Source organism: Macrotis lagotis, chromosome 7 (assembly GCF_037893015.1).
Source record: "Macrotis lagotis isolate mMagLag1 chromosome 7, bilby.v1.9.chrom.fasta, whole genome shotgun sequence".
Taxonomy (NCBI): domain Eukaryota; kingdom Metazoa; phylum Chordata; class Mammalia; order Peramelemorphia; family Peramelidae; genus Macrotis; species Macrotis lagotis.
The window spans coordinates 153,484,439-153,500,349 of record NC_133664.1 but is presented as its reverse complement, the minus strand read 5'-3'; the positions used below and the strand labels follow the sequence as shown (position 1 = coordinate 153,500,349).

The 15,911-nt window shown below is 37.9% G+C and overlaps 1 protein-coding gene across 1 annotated transcript in view; it reads left to right on the top strand.

Annotated features, from left to right (window-relative positions):
* CDHR3 (cadherin related family member 3) overlaps positions 1-15,911 on the top strand; it is a 105,076-nt gene that overhangs the window by 15,249 nt on the left and 73,916 nt on the right. Inside the window, exons 3-4 of the mRNA XM_074195162.1 lie at positions 5,824-5,992; positions 6,930-7,015. Of these exons, the coding sequence (XP_074051263.1) occupies positions 5,824-5,992; positions 6,930-7,015 (255 nt within the window). The remainder of the gene's footprint in view (positions 1-5,823; positions 5,993-6,929; positions 7,016-15,911) is intronic.

The following is a 15,911-nucleotide window of genomic DNA, read 5'->3' as shown; positions in this document are numbered from 1 at the left end:
TGTTTCCCTCACAATAGCTCTTTGAGGTCAATATTGAAAATAAAAATCACCTGGATTTTCCAGATGAGGAAATTGAGGTTCTAAGGTAATCAGTGACTTTCCCAAGGTCTCATGGTTATCAGGTACAAGATCTAGGACTTGTGCCCAGGTCATATGGTTTCAAATAAAGATTCTTTCAAGTATATCACATGACCTCTCCAAGATCTAGCATTACCTACCACCCATTTCCTTGCCTAAGTTCCCAAAGTCTACCCTGCCATTGTAGCTGAGGTTTCTAGCTATTTGTAATGGTATAGAGCAAGCTCAAACCCAACATGCCTAAAACCAAGCTTCCTTATCTTCCTCTATCTTCCCTATTTCTTCCTATTTCCTTTCTTCCCTCCCTCATGCTCTTTCTTTTTTTCCTTCCTCTTTCTTTCTCTCTCCCTCCTTTCCTTCCTTTTCTAAAATCATCTCCCTTTCTCTCCTTCTGCCTTTCTGCCATTTGCACCACCATTTATTCCTCAGGTCTTCCAGGTACAAATCCTTGAGATCATCTTTGATTTCTCCTTTCACCCCCTATTCAGTTCTCTTGATGCTTTTGTGAGTAATATCTCTCGGAGTCACTTCCCCACCATCATTCCTCTTTGTCTCCTTCTCCCTGGACTGTTAACTGACTTTTTTTGCCTCTAGACTCATCTTCTCCAGATATCATGTAGACCATTTCTTGGTTGTTTATTATGTCACTTTCCTGCTTTGATTGTTCAGTCATTTTATCAGTCATATCTGACTCTTAGTGACCCCTTTTGGGGTATCTTCTGGGCAAAGATACTGGGAGTAGTTTTCCATTTTCTTTTTTTCAGCTCAATTTACAGATGAGGAAACTAAGGTAAACAGGGTTAAGTGACTTGCCCAAAATCACAGGGCTAATCAGTATCTGAGGTAGGATTTTAACTTCCTGATTCCAGGCCCAGAGGTCTATCCACTGCATCTCCTAGCTGTCCCGGGGTTCTCATTAGAGGTACACTACTGGAGCTCCAACTGCCTGTAGGAGGTTGCCATCTAAATGCCCATTTGGAAAATCAAACAACACATGCAGAATTGAACCCATCACTTCTACAAAATTGTCCTTTCCCTATCTTCCCTATTTCCTCCTTTTCCCCTTCTTCCTTTCCTCCCTCTTCCTTTCCTTACCCTCTTCCTCTCCTTTCTTTCCCTCTCTCCCTCCTTCCTTCCCTTTTTCCTTCCTTCCTTTTATTTCCTTCCTTCCATCCTTCCTTCCTTCTCCCCTCCCTTCCTTCCTCTCTTACTTTATTTGTTTCTTTTTTATCAGAAATCTCCATTTTCCCCATCCATTGCCCTTAGGATACATTTCCTTCCTTCCTTCCTTCCTTCCTTCCTTCCTTCCTTCCTTCCTTTCTTTCTTTCTTTCTTTCTTTATCTTCCTTCATTTCTTTTTGCCCTCCCCCTTTTTTAAAACTGGGTCTCCCTATCTTTTTCAGGTTCTACTCATAGGCTGGATCCAACTCTGATCACCATGGAGCTTTGATCTACTTTGTTTTTGACTCAAGCTGGTGTGTCCCTCCCTAAGCTACCTAATCACTCCCAGCTCCCAGAGTAATCCATTGTAGCTCAGAACTCTTGAACTCAAGATAACTGCCAGCCTTTGCCTCTCTGATAGCTGGGATGACAGGCCTGCACCATCATATCTAGTGATTTCTATTAAAATAGGGATACTGATAGGATCACAAGGCTAGAACTATGAACCAAATTTGCTTTGGTGAAATTTAATAGATAGCTAAGTAACATAGTGAATCAAATACTGTACTTAGAGTCAGGAAGGTATGCATTCAAATTTTGCCTCAGACACTTACTCAGTTGTGTGACCTTGGATAAGTTATTTAATGTTTCTTGTGTTTCAGTCTCCTTATCTGTAAAATTAGTCCATTGAACTAGAAGATCTCTAAGATCCCTTAAATATCTAAAGCTATGATCCTATGAATATAAAGTCTTACATATGTTTAAAAACATATCAGCTACATATGTTTAACTCAGAGGAGATATATGTAATCAATAGTTCACATGAGTGGTGGGGGAGGGAAGTCATTTGATTGAAAGTTCAAGGTGAACAAACAGTATCAAGATAACAGCTAATATGATGCTAGACTTCAGTCACTGAAGCTCAGTGTCTAGAACAAGAGAGATGAAACCCTCTGCCCTGTTTAGTTTACATCTGGAATATTGTGTTCACTTCTACTGGGGAGGGGTTATAATTTAGGAACAATACACAATTGGAATGAGTTGACAAGATATTAAGAGATACCCTGTTTTCCAGAGCTAAGATCCAGGACACAAGCTGTGCCCTGAGCTGAACATAACAATAATCCTTTACACTCACCTTCTGGATGATCTCACCCTCTGGCAAAGTCATATAATTATTGTGTTGCTTTGATGAGCACCAGGTGTTCCCTGACCTTGAACAAGCACCAGACAAGCTTGGACATATTCCAGTCACAAAGCCATGCTATGAATCAAACTTGTCTCATTGTGGCTGTTACCTTTCATTGTCAGGGCTATAATTCACTGTATAGCCAATGGTAGAAGTATCAAGATTTAGCCACACTAAAGTGAGTTCCCCCACTAGGGGCTGGCTCCTGGCACATTTGTTCTTGTTTGCAAGCCTTTTCCCTCACTTTGAAATTAAACTTCTGTTTGATTCTTGACTCTCCTGTCTCTAGCCTGATCTGTTCAGCGCCAACCACTAACAGATTAGAGCCTGGTTCCATCTGGCTGACAGTCTAGTGGCAAGAGACCAGAAGAGTGAGGAGAATAGGAAATGTGTCCTAAGGGCATTGGATGGGGGAAAATGGAGATATCTGGCTTTGGCTAAGTAGAAGCATAAACCCAACCTTAAGATTGAAGTATTCTCCACCCTTGACCCCTTCCTCTGACTTGCTGGTTCTTTCTAGAACCTCTATTTTATGGAAATGTTTTCAAGTCAGACATGATTTCATCCTCTTCAGGCTCTACTTCTGACTCTAGACTTCCTCACCATGCTCTTGTACCAACCCTCTCCCTTATCATCTTTCTAGGTCCCTTTTATGTGTTTTCTTTCCCTATTAGAATGACAGCTCCTTGAGGGCACAGACTAGTTTTCTTTCTGTTCCTATTTGCATTCCTAGCCCTTAGCACAGTGCCTATTACATAGTAAATGCTTCACTTTAACTCATTGACTTGAGACAGTCACAATACCTGTCTTGAAAGACTGCCAAGTAGACTAGAGATCAGACTTGTTTTGCTTAGTGCCAGTATAGTTAGAAACAATGGTAAGTTTGGAAGTTTGACTAATGTGAAAAAAAACTTACTGACATTTAGAGTTATCTAAGAGGGGAATGAGCTGTTACTCTTTGAAGGGCTTCAAACTGGATACAGCTTATTAGGGACGTTGTAGAAGAATTTCTTAATTAGGTATGGCATTAGATTATGGAACTTCAGAGTTTGTTTTGAATCCTAAGAATCTGCTGGGTTCTTTCCAATCTCCCTTCATTCCAATTCATCTTTCATCCCCATGCTAGAGTATTTTTTTCTAATATATTATCCTGATCGCATCACTCTTGCTATACAGTGATTCTTCATTATCTGCTGAATAAAGTATATATTCATTAACCTAGTATTCAATGTCTTTTATAGTTTGCTGTATTGTATTGTATCTCCCCTGGTGATGAAATCAATGTGCTGTCCAAACTGGACTACTCATGGTTTCTGCCCTCTCCTATTACTGTGACTTGTGCTCTGTACCTATTGAATAGCTTCTCTTCCTTCAAAGAACAAATGAGTTTCCATTTTTTTTTTCATTTTAATACTTCAGTCCAATCAGTCCTTCCTGCCCAATACTCTATTCCCCTTTCCACTTCTGTGTCTTCACTCTTGCCTTCCCCCTCCTTTCCTCCTCCCATAGTGCTTTTCCTTTTCAGTTAAATCTTAAGGATATTATGCTTCCTTCAAAATCAAAATTCACTTGCTCTATGAAGCCCTGTCTGATTAACCCAGCTTATAGTGGACATTTTATTCTCTGAATTTTTATAATCTTCTAGTCTACACCACTAGTAGTTGGGGGCAGTTAGGTAGCAAACTGTTTAGATCACTGGTCCTAGAAACAGGAAGACCTGGGTTTAAATCCAGAAGCATCAGACATTTATTAGCTGTGTAACCCAAGTCACTTAACTCCTTGTTTGCCAATCATCATCATCATCATCATCATCCCTATTAAATCGCTGTCATGTTTTGGCAGAGGATATTGCATAGCTCAACGAAAGTATGAGCTATGCCATGCAAGGTTGCCCAAGACCGACCATCATAGTAGACAACTTTGACCAAAAAAAAAGAGCTAATGCACATGAGAAGGAAATGTCAAACTACTCCTCTATTTTTGCCAAGAAAGCCTCATGATAAAAACAGTGCATGGGGCTATGAAAAGTTGTACACAATTGATGACTGTACAACAACAAGAAGTATAACACACTGACAATCTAACTCTTTGTTTCATGTAAGTATATTTTTCCTCCCTGGATTATGTTTCTCAAAGAGATGGGTCCCATTTCTTTTATATTTCTTTTTTTCTTTCATATTTCTTCATCAGTTCTTGCAAATATTTAATAATATAATATGACATTTGTTTAACTCTATACTTCTAAAAAATGCTCTTCATCATAGTTGGCCTGGATGACCAGTCTTATTTCCATGTGAAAACTGGGGGACCACATTTGGAGAAGCTAAGTTCTACTGAATTCTTGGTGTTTATCCTAGCTATGTTAAAGCAAAGTAAGCTTCCCTTTGTTAACTGTTCAATAAATTATGAGTACTTCACTTGATGCCAATATTGAAGCCAAACTAAGAAAATATTGGTATTAGTTAGATGAAGAAGAATGTTTAGATGGTTGAAAGTATTATACCATTTTCCAAACACAATCCAGTCCACTTTTACTTCCTCTTATTCAATTTTATATCCATTTTAATAGTGCAGAGAAAGAAAATTAAGATAATTACAGGGAAGATAAATGACTTTTCCACAGTGTTTGAACTTACAACCTTTAACTGTCCAGTGTGCCACTTACTCTATGATTTTTTTGCAGAACAAAGAGGAATCAGACCTGGGATTTCATTGGAAATTCCCTCTTCCAATGCACAGTTTAGCCCCTACTCTAAAACTTTTTGTATTAAAGAATTGTCTGGGGTAACAGGAGTAGAGGAGAAACAATTATTAAGCTCTTGTTATATCCCAGGCACTATGACAAATGCTTTACAAATATTACAAATATATCTGATCCTCATAACAACCCCAGAAGGTAGATGCTATAATTATTCCCATTTTACCATTGAGAAAACTGAAGCAGATAGAAGTTGTAATTTATGCAGGCGAGTAAATGTCTGAGTTCATATTTCAACTCAGGTCTTCCAGATCCAGTGCACTATTCACTGAGTCACTTAACTGCTTCTAAAGAGACAGTGAGTGATTGGGCTGGAGTCACACATCTGTACGGAACCTGAGGCTGGTTTTAACTGGGAGAGTGACTCTCTATCCACTTTTATTTAAACTATAAGAGTTCTCCAAAGTTGACTTCACTATGTGTCATAATGGTCAGCCTATTTGCATACTAATGTTTTTTGAGCTGGAGATGTTTGAAATGGATGATACTGACCAAGAGGGAACCCTTTGACAGCCAAGGTAAAGATCATGCACAAATCATTCATTATTATTGACTCCTTAATGATCTAATTTCAAATCTGTATCTAAACTTTCCTTCTTTGTACAATTCTCCTAAGAACTTTTGTTTTGTTTTTCAGGTAGTCACCACAGGGAAACCTCCACTTGATTTCGAAACAATGCCAAATAGGTTTGATTTACAGGTTTATGTTAAAGATGAAGCCGGTGCAATGGACCTGGGGCTCTTGACTGTCCAGTTAAAAGATGTTAATGAGCCTCCTCTGTTTCTAGACAACTTGGAAAAAGGAAGTAAGATATGGTGTGTTTGTGATGTAGAATTGAGAATAGTATGGGAGTTCTAGGAGACAAATAAAAATGATTAAGCAAGCAGATATTTTCAGTGGAGAAGGCAGCTTTCTTTATACTTGTGCTAAAAAAACAAACAACTGACCCTCTCAAAGAAACAGTGGATAGATAGTAGAAGTCAGGTCCAATTATGAAGTATTCCTTGGGCATCTTCCTTTTTGAAATTAACTTCCACCCCTTCTCAGGGGGAGAGTTAGTTTCTTTCCCCCCTTTTCCCACTCCAGACATGAATTTAAAGTTTTCCAGTCAACTGCTTATTCTTCTTGCAATGTAAAAAACACATACAAACTAACTGAAAAACTGTTTAAGGTGTAAGAATTCCCAAAAGCATTTTTACATTTTAAAATGAGATTTTTAAAGATGGGAAAACCTCATACCAAAGAGCTGGTGATGTTATAGTTACTTTCACCTTCTCTCACTTGCTGAGGGTGGACAGAGAGAATGAAAATGTAGTATGTCAGCTCTGAAAAGCTTTCTGAATCAGCACTGTATGATTCTCTATAATTTGTTTGAATGTACCCTCTAAATAGGGGGTTTCTTCATATGTCAACATTTTGTTGACTTTGGAGCTCAGTCAACTGATGTAGTCAGGCTGTAATCCTTCTTTAATTTAGCATCATTGTCTGAGGTGCACAGAAATTAAACAAGTTGCTCAAAGTCATGCAGCAAAGGGAGTTTAAAACCAGGTCCTTCTGACTCAAGATCCAGCCCACTAAGTCAGTCTGCCTATCTACTTTCTAATTATATGCTGATTCTTCAGGTTCAATAAATTGGATCATATTGGGAAACTTTGGTTTCTTATTTGTATTTCTTATGTGCATCAGAATTATATATTTGCTATATATCTTTAAATATTATTATACTTTGAACTCTTATGTAGCTATAGAGCTCTCTATTTTGGAAGGAACACACCCTGGACCCATTTACCAGATGGAAGCAGTTGATCCTGAAAACAAACCCCTCATGGTAAGTTGTTTTATTAACATGTAGATCTTTTTTGGCCTATTCTGGCTCTGGTATGTTGTGTGCCAGGATCATACACATACACACACACACACACACACACACACACACACACACACACAACTGGTCACTGGCCAAGACTGTTTCAAGTAAGGAAGTTGAAGTGCAGAAGTGGGCAGTTTGTGTTTACTCTGCTCTCAGGTGGATTGATCCATGATCCATCTATCGGCTCTTTGGGAAAGAAGAACATAAAAACAGTTTTTAAGCCTTCAGAGGAAAGTTCTGGAGACCCATGGGACCTGCTTGACTTATCTATTTTTACATTTTACCTGAAGACAATGGAATATGTTTTTAGAAAAAAATAAAATAAAAAGGCTGTTTGAATTCTGGGGCTTTGAGTGATCCACTTTTACCACTTGGGAACCAGGACTGATTCATGTGTCAACCTGAAATTTAGTGTTTCTGTAGGATGACTTTAGGCTCTGGAATTGAGGAAAATTGGGAGTTTAAAAACGAGATTAGAACTTGATCTCCTTCATTTTCAATACTATGTTATTCAAGGATTACCCCTGGTGAGATTTTACAGCAAATAAAATATCTGTGCCCCTCTCTTACTTCCTAATACCACCAAAAATTGGTGATTTTTTTTAACATTGTTAAGAAGAACTAGCTAAGAGTCAATTGTTTGGAAGATTCTGAACTCATGTCATGTCTGGAGTAGGAAAAGAGCCCTGTGAAAGAGAGGGGAAAAAAAGTTCAGTTTCAAGAAGAAAGATGGGAAGACCATGGATCTATATCCAGCAAGAATATTAGATATCATCTAGGTCAAGTTTTGTGTGAGGAAATTGAGGTCTTGAAAGATTAAATTACTTACCTAACACTGATAGTGTGTGGTAGAACCTGCTGCAAATGCATGCTTTCTGACTCTAGTTCAGCTGTCTGTTCAATGTGTTTTCCAGCTGGGTAGGGTTTCCAGATTCTCTCATTGTGTCTCACTCAGATTTCATTTCTCTCAGTGATTTCCCAAATTCCAAAAGTGTTTTTCCCTCTAGCGCTACCATTCAAAACTCCTATTCCTTCAGGGAATGTAATCTCTGCTCCCCATTAGTAGGACAAAACTGATTAAGCTAATTCCTGCATGAATGAGAGCTAGATATTTCCCTTAACTCTAAAAAAATGTTACAAACAAATTAAGGTCTGTTGAGATTTCTAGTATTGGGGTGGAAAGAGGAGGAGAGATCATATTAGATAAGATCTTTATGTTGTTATTGTTCAGTTGTTTTCAGTCCTGTCCAACTCTTCATGACCCCATTTAAGGTTTTTTTTTGGCAAAGATACTGGTGTGGTTTGCCACTTCCTTCTCCATCTCATTTTACAGATGAGGAACTGAGGCAAACAGGATTAAGTGATTTGTCCAAGGTCACACAGTTAATAAGTATCAGAGTTCAGATCTTTATAGTATGCCTTAAGTCTGCAATAGATTGCTCTGCCTACATACAAGGATAGCTGTGAAAACAAGGCAATTTTTCCTTTGCTCTTCTCTTCATATGGAATGGGACCTGGACTTGTGATTTTGTTGGTATAAGGAATTCCTAATGAGGACAGTTCCTCTACTAATGCAAATCGGCACTTTTTCTGAAACTTATCATCTTAAGGAGTTGTCTAGAACACTGAAAGGTTAAATGATGTTCCAGGATCATGAGACCACTGTTTGTATCAAAATCTCCCTGACCCTTAGGCCAATTCAATACCCACTACTTCATGCTGCCTCCTCCTCACATTTATCTTTAAAAGGCACCAAATTGGAAACCAAAACCCCCCCCAAATCCCACATCCTTTTTTGTTATCTTGGTAAATTTGTATTGATAGTTTTTATTTTTCTTAACTTATATTTTCCCCTATATATCTCTCAGTGATCAATACCTTATAACAAAGATTTTTCCATAAATAAAAAAATCAGTAAAAACAATCAATAGATCAAAGAAACCTTGGGGTCAAGCTTGTCCTTTGTAATTTCACAATATAAAGTTTTGATCATTTTGTAATTGTTCTTCCCATTATATTGTTGTAATCATTGTGTCTATTATTTTCCAAACCATGCTTACTTCATTTTATATCAGTTGATATAAATCTTTCCATGCTTCTCCATATATACCATATTCATCATTTCTCCTAGCACAGTTATTACTGCATTACATTCACACACCACAATTTGTTTAGCTATTCCCCAATAAATGAGTATCTACTTTGTTTTCAGTTTTTACTTCCCTAGAAAGTGCTATTTTAGTACTTGTGGATCCTTTCTTCTTGTCATTGGTCTTGGAGATATACAAGTAGACTGGGTCAGAGGATATGGATATTTTGATCATCTATTTGTATATTTCCAAATTATATTCTAGGATGATTGTAACAATTTAGAGCTCCACTAATAATGCATTAGTTTGCCTTTCTTTCTAAAACCTCTCCAACTTTTACTGTTCTCATTTTTTTTCATCATTGCCAATTTGCAGGGCAAACTTTTGGGTTTCTTCCACTTGTGCTTTTCTAATTATTAATGATTTGGAGCATTCTTTCATCTGATTGTTAATAGTTTAATTACCATTCTAGAGAATTGATTGTTCATATCCTCTGATCACACATCTAAAGTTTTACCCTTTGCCAAAACCATATATATTCAAATAACCAAGCTTAGACCCCCAAAGAGTTGAGGAAAAAAATGTACCACTCTTCCTTCTTTGCAGAATTGGGAGATAATGGACCTGAATACTTAGCAGATGTGTTCATTGGTCTTACTGAACCTTTTTTTTTCCAGCTAGATTGCACAGTGGATAGAGAGTTCAGCTTGGAGTCAGAAAGCCCTGAATTCAAAAGTGGTCTCAGATACTTAGTAGCTGTAGGACCCTGGGGCAATCATATCAACCTCACTTTGCCTCAGTTTCCTTATCTATTCTTTTGGGGATAATAATGGCACCTACCTCTCAGGTTGCTATGAGGATCAAATGAAAAAATATTTATAAAGTGCTTTGCACATTGGTACTATTGTTATTTTTATTTCCTTTTCTCGACTAATCAATTGATAAATATTATTAAACACAGTCTACTATATTCCAGACACTACTATATTTCAAAGATATTCCAGAACTTATCTGTTCATAAGGGCTAGACTTGCTGTCTTTTGGATACAAAAAAGATAAGAAGGCTTATTGATCATGGGAGGAGGAAGGACAATTTAAGAAGTAAATGTGATGTAAAAACAAAACGTAAATGAAGATAAGATTTAAAAAAAAACAACCTCATATATGCATACCCTACCAAATTCTCCAAGACAAAATGGATTTTCTGACTTTTCCCTCCTTCTGCATATGTCCCTCAGGCTGCATGTGGCTTTTTTGTGGCTCCCCCCTGCCACCTTCCTAGGCAGGCCCTGCTATTCATTTCTGACTTTGCTACTATAAAATGGAGGAAGAAAGGAGGAAGGAGGAAGCCCACCATGTAGTTTGTCCTCAAATTCCCTCATCAACTTGACACAGCTCCATGGGCTGAAAGAAGAGATCAACCCCAAATAAGAGCCCCAGTGTCAGGCTTCAAAACGTGTTCTAGCACATAGTTTCCCCCTAGCTCCTATCCTGGGAATCAAAGTTTTATGAAACTTGTGTAAATGAAGCAATAAAACATAACCATGGAGATGATTTGATTATAGTTTTCCCAACCATGGCAATATTTTTGTCTGGTTGTTGAATTAACCTTGGATGGAAATGGAAGATGTGAAACATCTGAATTTTTTAAGATTCTGTAGCTTTCTGATTTCCATGAAAAGCAGCTTCTGTTTCCCTTTTAGAGGAGGCCTGTACTCCTAGGAAAAACAAAAGATGCTAGGCCAGTTTGGGGGCTAAATGTGAACCTCAGAGAACATTTATTCCAAAGTCTTTACTTTCCCAAGAAGGGAGTTAAAAAATACTCTTAAGAACTTTCCTTCTTTTGCCAATGGTACTTCTGAACTATTCTCTGATGTGCCCCTAGAACCACATTCAGGGAGCAGTGATGTGAAGTAGAGGAAAAACAAAACCTGGATTTGCACAGTAGCTAGGTTCCAATCTCTTCTCTACTACTTACTTATCACCTAGTCTCTAGAGCTAGTACCTTCCCTCTGTTATTTCCTATTTATCCTGTACCATAATTTATTTGAATGCAGCTGGTTGCATGTTGCCTCTTACATTTGACTGTGAGCTCAATGAAGGCAGGGCTATCTTTTGCCTTTTCTTGTAACCTGCTTGGCACTTCATTTATTGATAATCCATGCTTATCAAGTGACTGACTAAAGAGGTGGGGGGGGGAATTGATCTAAGTAGCCTCCTAGGACTAATCTGTGCCTTAGTCCTTCTCTCTAATGCACCCATCATGTGTCACAATTATCTATGTTTGTATCTTAACCCCACCCCCATTAGGCCATAAGATGGATGGTAACTTGGACTGTATCTTACTCAAATAGGTATCTTTTCAGCAAGTTGTAGGGTTATCTGTTCATAAGGGCTAGACTTGCAGTCTCAAAGTAGGAAAATCCTCTTAAGTGAGGAAATGCCATTTATTAATGTGAGCCAGCATCTTCCTCTGAAGTCTTAAAGCATTGTGAAGTGATGTGATTTGCCCAAGGTCACCCAGACAGTGTGTGTGTGTGTGTGTGTGTGTGTGTGTGTGTTAGAGGTAGGATTGAACTCAGGTCTTCCTGCCTCCTAAACCAGCCCTCTCTCCATTACACCAGGCCATCCATTTCACAGTCAATATACCCAGTTCTGAAATACTAACACACTCTAAGGGTCTGTAAAGTACTATCACTCTCTGGAGATTTCTCTTTGAAATCCCAGCAGATAGAAATAAATCATCCACTTTGAGAAGCTCAGTACAGCTCACTCAGCCAGTGAAAAGCAAGGAGGCTAAAGAACAAAGGACTGTTCAGAATCTAACTATGGTCAGTGAAATATTGCCTTAAGAATAAACTAATTGACATAGGAAATTTTGTTTTCCTTACTCTGGATTCCCCAAATTCCTTATTCCTCCCCAATTTTGGTCTCCATCACTCCAACTTCTGTTGAAGAAGTCATCCTTCTCCTCCCATTGATCAATCCCATTGATTTGTACCTGGTCATGTGATCATGCCCATCTCCTTCTGGAAGATTTTCTCTGTAATCATTAATCCTCCTCAATCTTTAGTCTCTTCCTATTTCCTGATTTCTCCTCAGCTATCCACAAACATTCCCAAGGCTCCCAATTTTAAAGAAAAAATTCCTCTCTGAACCTTTCAATTCCCTTAAACTATCATCCTATATCTTTCCTTACTTTTTAAGTCAGATTTAGAATAAGTTGTTTATATTTAGTGCCTCTACTTCCTCTCATCTGACTCATTTCTTAAAGCTTTGAAATCTATTTTCTGACTTAATCATCCAACTGAAACTTTTCACTCCAAAGCTATCAATGATTTCTTAATGGCCAGTGTGATGGCCCTTTCTCATCCTCTACTTAAACTATTACATTTGATGTGATAGATTGCTCTCTCCTCCTCTGTCTCTTTCCTTCCTCTCCTGGAAACTCTCATTTCAGGGATTTTTTTGCTATCATCATTCATCATGCACCCCATAATTGTAGCTATAGCCAGATATTCTGTCCTGAGTCCTCTTCTCTTCTCTATCTTCTCTCTTAATAATTTCAACTCCATTGAATTCAGGTATAGACACATCTCTACAAGGTGATTCCCAGATATTCATATCCAGTCATAATTTCTTCTCAGTTCATCCTGCATCATCAGTTCTCCACTATACATTTTAAACTAAATGTCCTAAAAATATTGCAAGCTGAATATGTCTAAAGCAACTCATTTTCTTCCCTGTTCTTTCCAATATTCCAGTTTCTGTACATGACACCACCATCCTTCCAGTCATCCAGGTTTACAACCTCAGGCTTATCCCTGATTCCTCACTTTTCCCTATCCTTCATATCTCATCACTAGCTAAGTCTCCATATCATCTCTCATATCCATCCTCTTCATCATGTTCATATCATCACCATCTTGCTACAACAGAAAGAATACTGACTTTGGAGTCAAGAGATCTGGGTTCCAATCTGAATATTTATTACTTGTATGACCCTGGGCAGGTGACTTTACCTCCTCATGTCTAAAATGAGGGAATTGGAGTAGATGACCTTTGAGGTCCCTCTAGGTTTGGATGTATCATGCTATAATCTCTCAGTTGGACTCTTTCAATAGCCTCTCAAATGGTTTCCTCACCTGAAGTCTTTCCCCTCTCCAATTCATCCTCTACACAATTGCCAAAATGAAATCCCTAAAGCACAGCTCTAAGTCAGTCAATTTTATTTCCATAACATCTCCACTCATACAGTCCCAAATCTAGTAAAGACTTCCATTGCCTCTTGCACGGGCTATTGCAAGGTCTTATTACTAAATTATTTATTTATTTATTTTACCAATTCCATGCAATAGTGGTTTTTAACAATCATTTTTTGCAAGGTTTTGGGTTTTGCATATTTCTCCCTCTCTCCCCTCTCCCAATCCCTAACAGAAAGCAATCTAATATAAGCTATACATGTATAACCATCCTAAACATAGATCCATATTAATCATATATTGAAAGAAGAATCAAATCCAAATGGAAAAAAATTAGAAAAAATATAATATATATGACAGCTTTTTAAAATTGAAGATAATAAACGTTGATCTACCTTTAAACTCCACAGTTCTTTGTCTGGATGTAGATGTTATTTTTCTATCATAACTCTTTTTAGAATTGTTTTTGATTATTATACTTTTGAATTGTGCAGGTCCATCATAGTGGATCATCACCTATTGTGTATAATGTTCTGCTCATTTCCCTCTGCATTAATTCATAATGCAGTGGTCTACTAACTGGTTTCCTTGCCTCAAATCTCTCCCTGCTCCAATTATTTCTCCACTTAGCTGCCCAAAATGATCTTCCTGAAATATGGGCCTGACCAGGTAGTTCCTCACAGCCAATCTGACTGCTTCTTGTATTTCCAGACTTCTTATACTTCATTTCCCTCCATGTGTTCTGCAATCAAACCCACTGGCCTACTTACTATGCCTCTGTCTCTCCTTTCTGTCTCTTTGCACTAACCATGTCTCCCATTCTTCATAGAGTTTGTCCCTCTATTACCAATTCTACTTCTTGATTTTGTTGCCTCCCTTAAGACTGGGAGAAAATTGGTGGGGGAAGAAAATTTTTATATTTATTATATATTTAAAGGGAATAGCAAGTTGTAGCAAGATCTACAGTTCCATGCACAATCAGACAGTTCTAGTCTTGCCCTCTGCATGAGGACTTGCCCCACTCTCTCAGCTGCTAGTGCCTTCCCTTCTATTGCCCTTTTTATTTTAGGTTTTTGCAAGGCAAATGAGGTTAAGTGGCTTGCCCAAGGCCACACAGCTAGGGAATTATTAAGTGTCTGAGACCGGATTTGAACCCAGGTACTCCTGACTCCAAGGCTGGTGCTTTATCAACTACGCCACCTAGCCACCCCTTCTATTGCCTTTCAACTACTATGTATATGTCTTTCATGCATCTAATTATTTGCAGGTCTCCCCCACTTCAATGTATGTTCCTAGAGGTCAGGAACTATTTTTGCCTTTCTTTATAACCCTGCTGTTTAGCACATATTGAATACTTCATAAAGACTTATTTATTGACTGGCTGACTACTCAATAGATTCCAATGGCTCCTTAATACTTCTTGAGGCTTTTTGTTTTGTTGGTTTATTTTGAGGGGAAGGTGAGGGGCATCAAGGCTATTGGGATTAAGAGATTTACCAAGGGTCACACAGCTAAAAAATACCTGAGACTGAATTTGAACTCAAATCCTTTTGATTCTAAGACAAGTAAGTGCCCTATCCATTGTATCTCCTAACTGTTCCACTCCCTATTACATCTATAATCAAATACAAACTCCTCTGACTGGCTACAAAGCCCTTCTAACTCACCTTTCCAGATTTGAATTCATTGTTGTTGTTCAGTTCTGTCCAAATCTCTGTGATCCCATAGAGTTTCCTTGGCAAAGATACTGCAGTGGTTTGCCATTTCCTTCTCCAAAGTATTCTGAAGATACAAATAGGGATTAAATGACTTGTCTAGGGTCACATGACTAGTAAGTAATTGTCTGAGCTAGATTTGAATTCAAGTCTTCCTGACTCCAGGTTTGGTGATTTATCTACTGCCCTACCTAGTTGCCCCTTTTCAGGTATACTTCACACCAGTCAAACTGAAATTCTTGTTTCTTGTACATTAAAATATTTCTTCTCCACTATTATAATCCCATGCCCTCCTCACTGCCTCCTTCTAGAATACTCAATATCCTTCAAAGATCAGCTCAGTTTTCACATAGAACAATACTTGACACATGATAGTCATTTAATAACTACCTGACTGAAATTCTTCTCTATCATGAGTCTTTTCTTGATCCTCACTAACCTCTATGTCAAAATCAATTTATACCTCTTTGGAATATATGTGTATTTGTTGTCTCACCAGATGGAATGTAAGGCCTTTAAAGGTACTCCTTTCATTGCCTCCCCAGCACCTAATACATGCCTGGCAAATAGCAGACATTTAATTAATGTTCGCTGACAATATTAAAGGGGGAAGTATATGACCATCTGGTACTTACTAGTCAACCTTCATAAACCTTTGATCCTCTCATTATGATGCAGTAGACAGAAAAGAATGAAAATTAGAAGGTCAGAGTTATAAACTCAGTTTTATCATTAACTTGCTTCATAATCTTGATATGTATTTATATTTCTGGGCATAAAATTCCTCATTGATAAAATTAATATATGAATGAACAAATCTAAAAACATTCATTAATCATTACCTTGT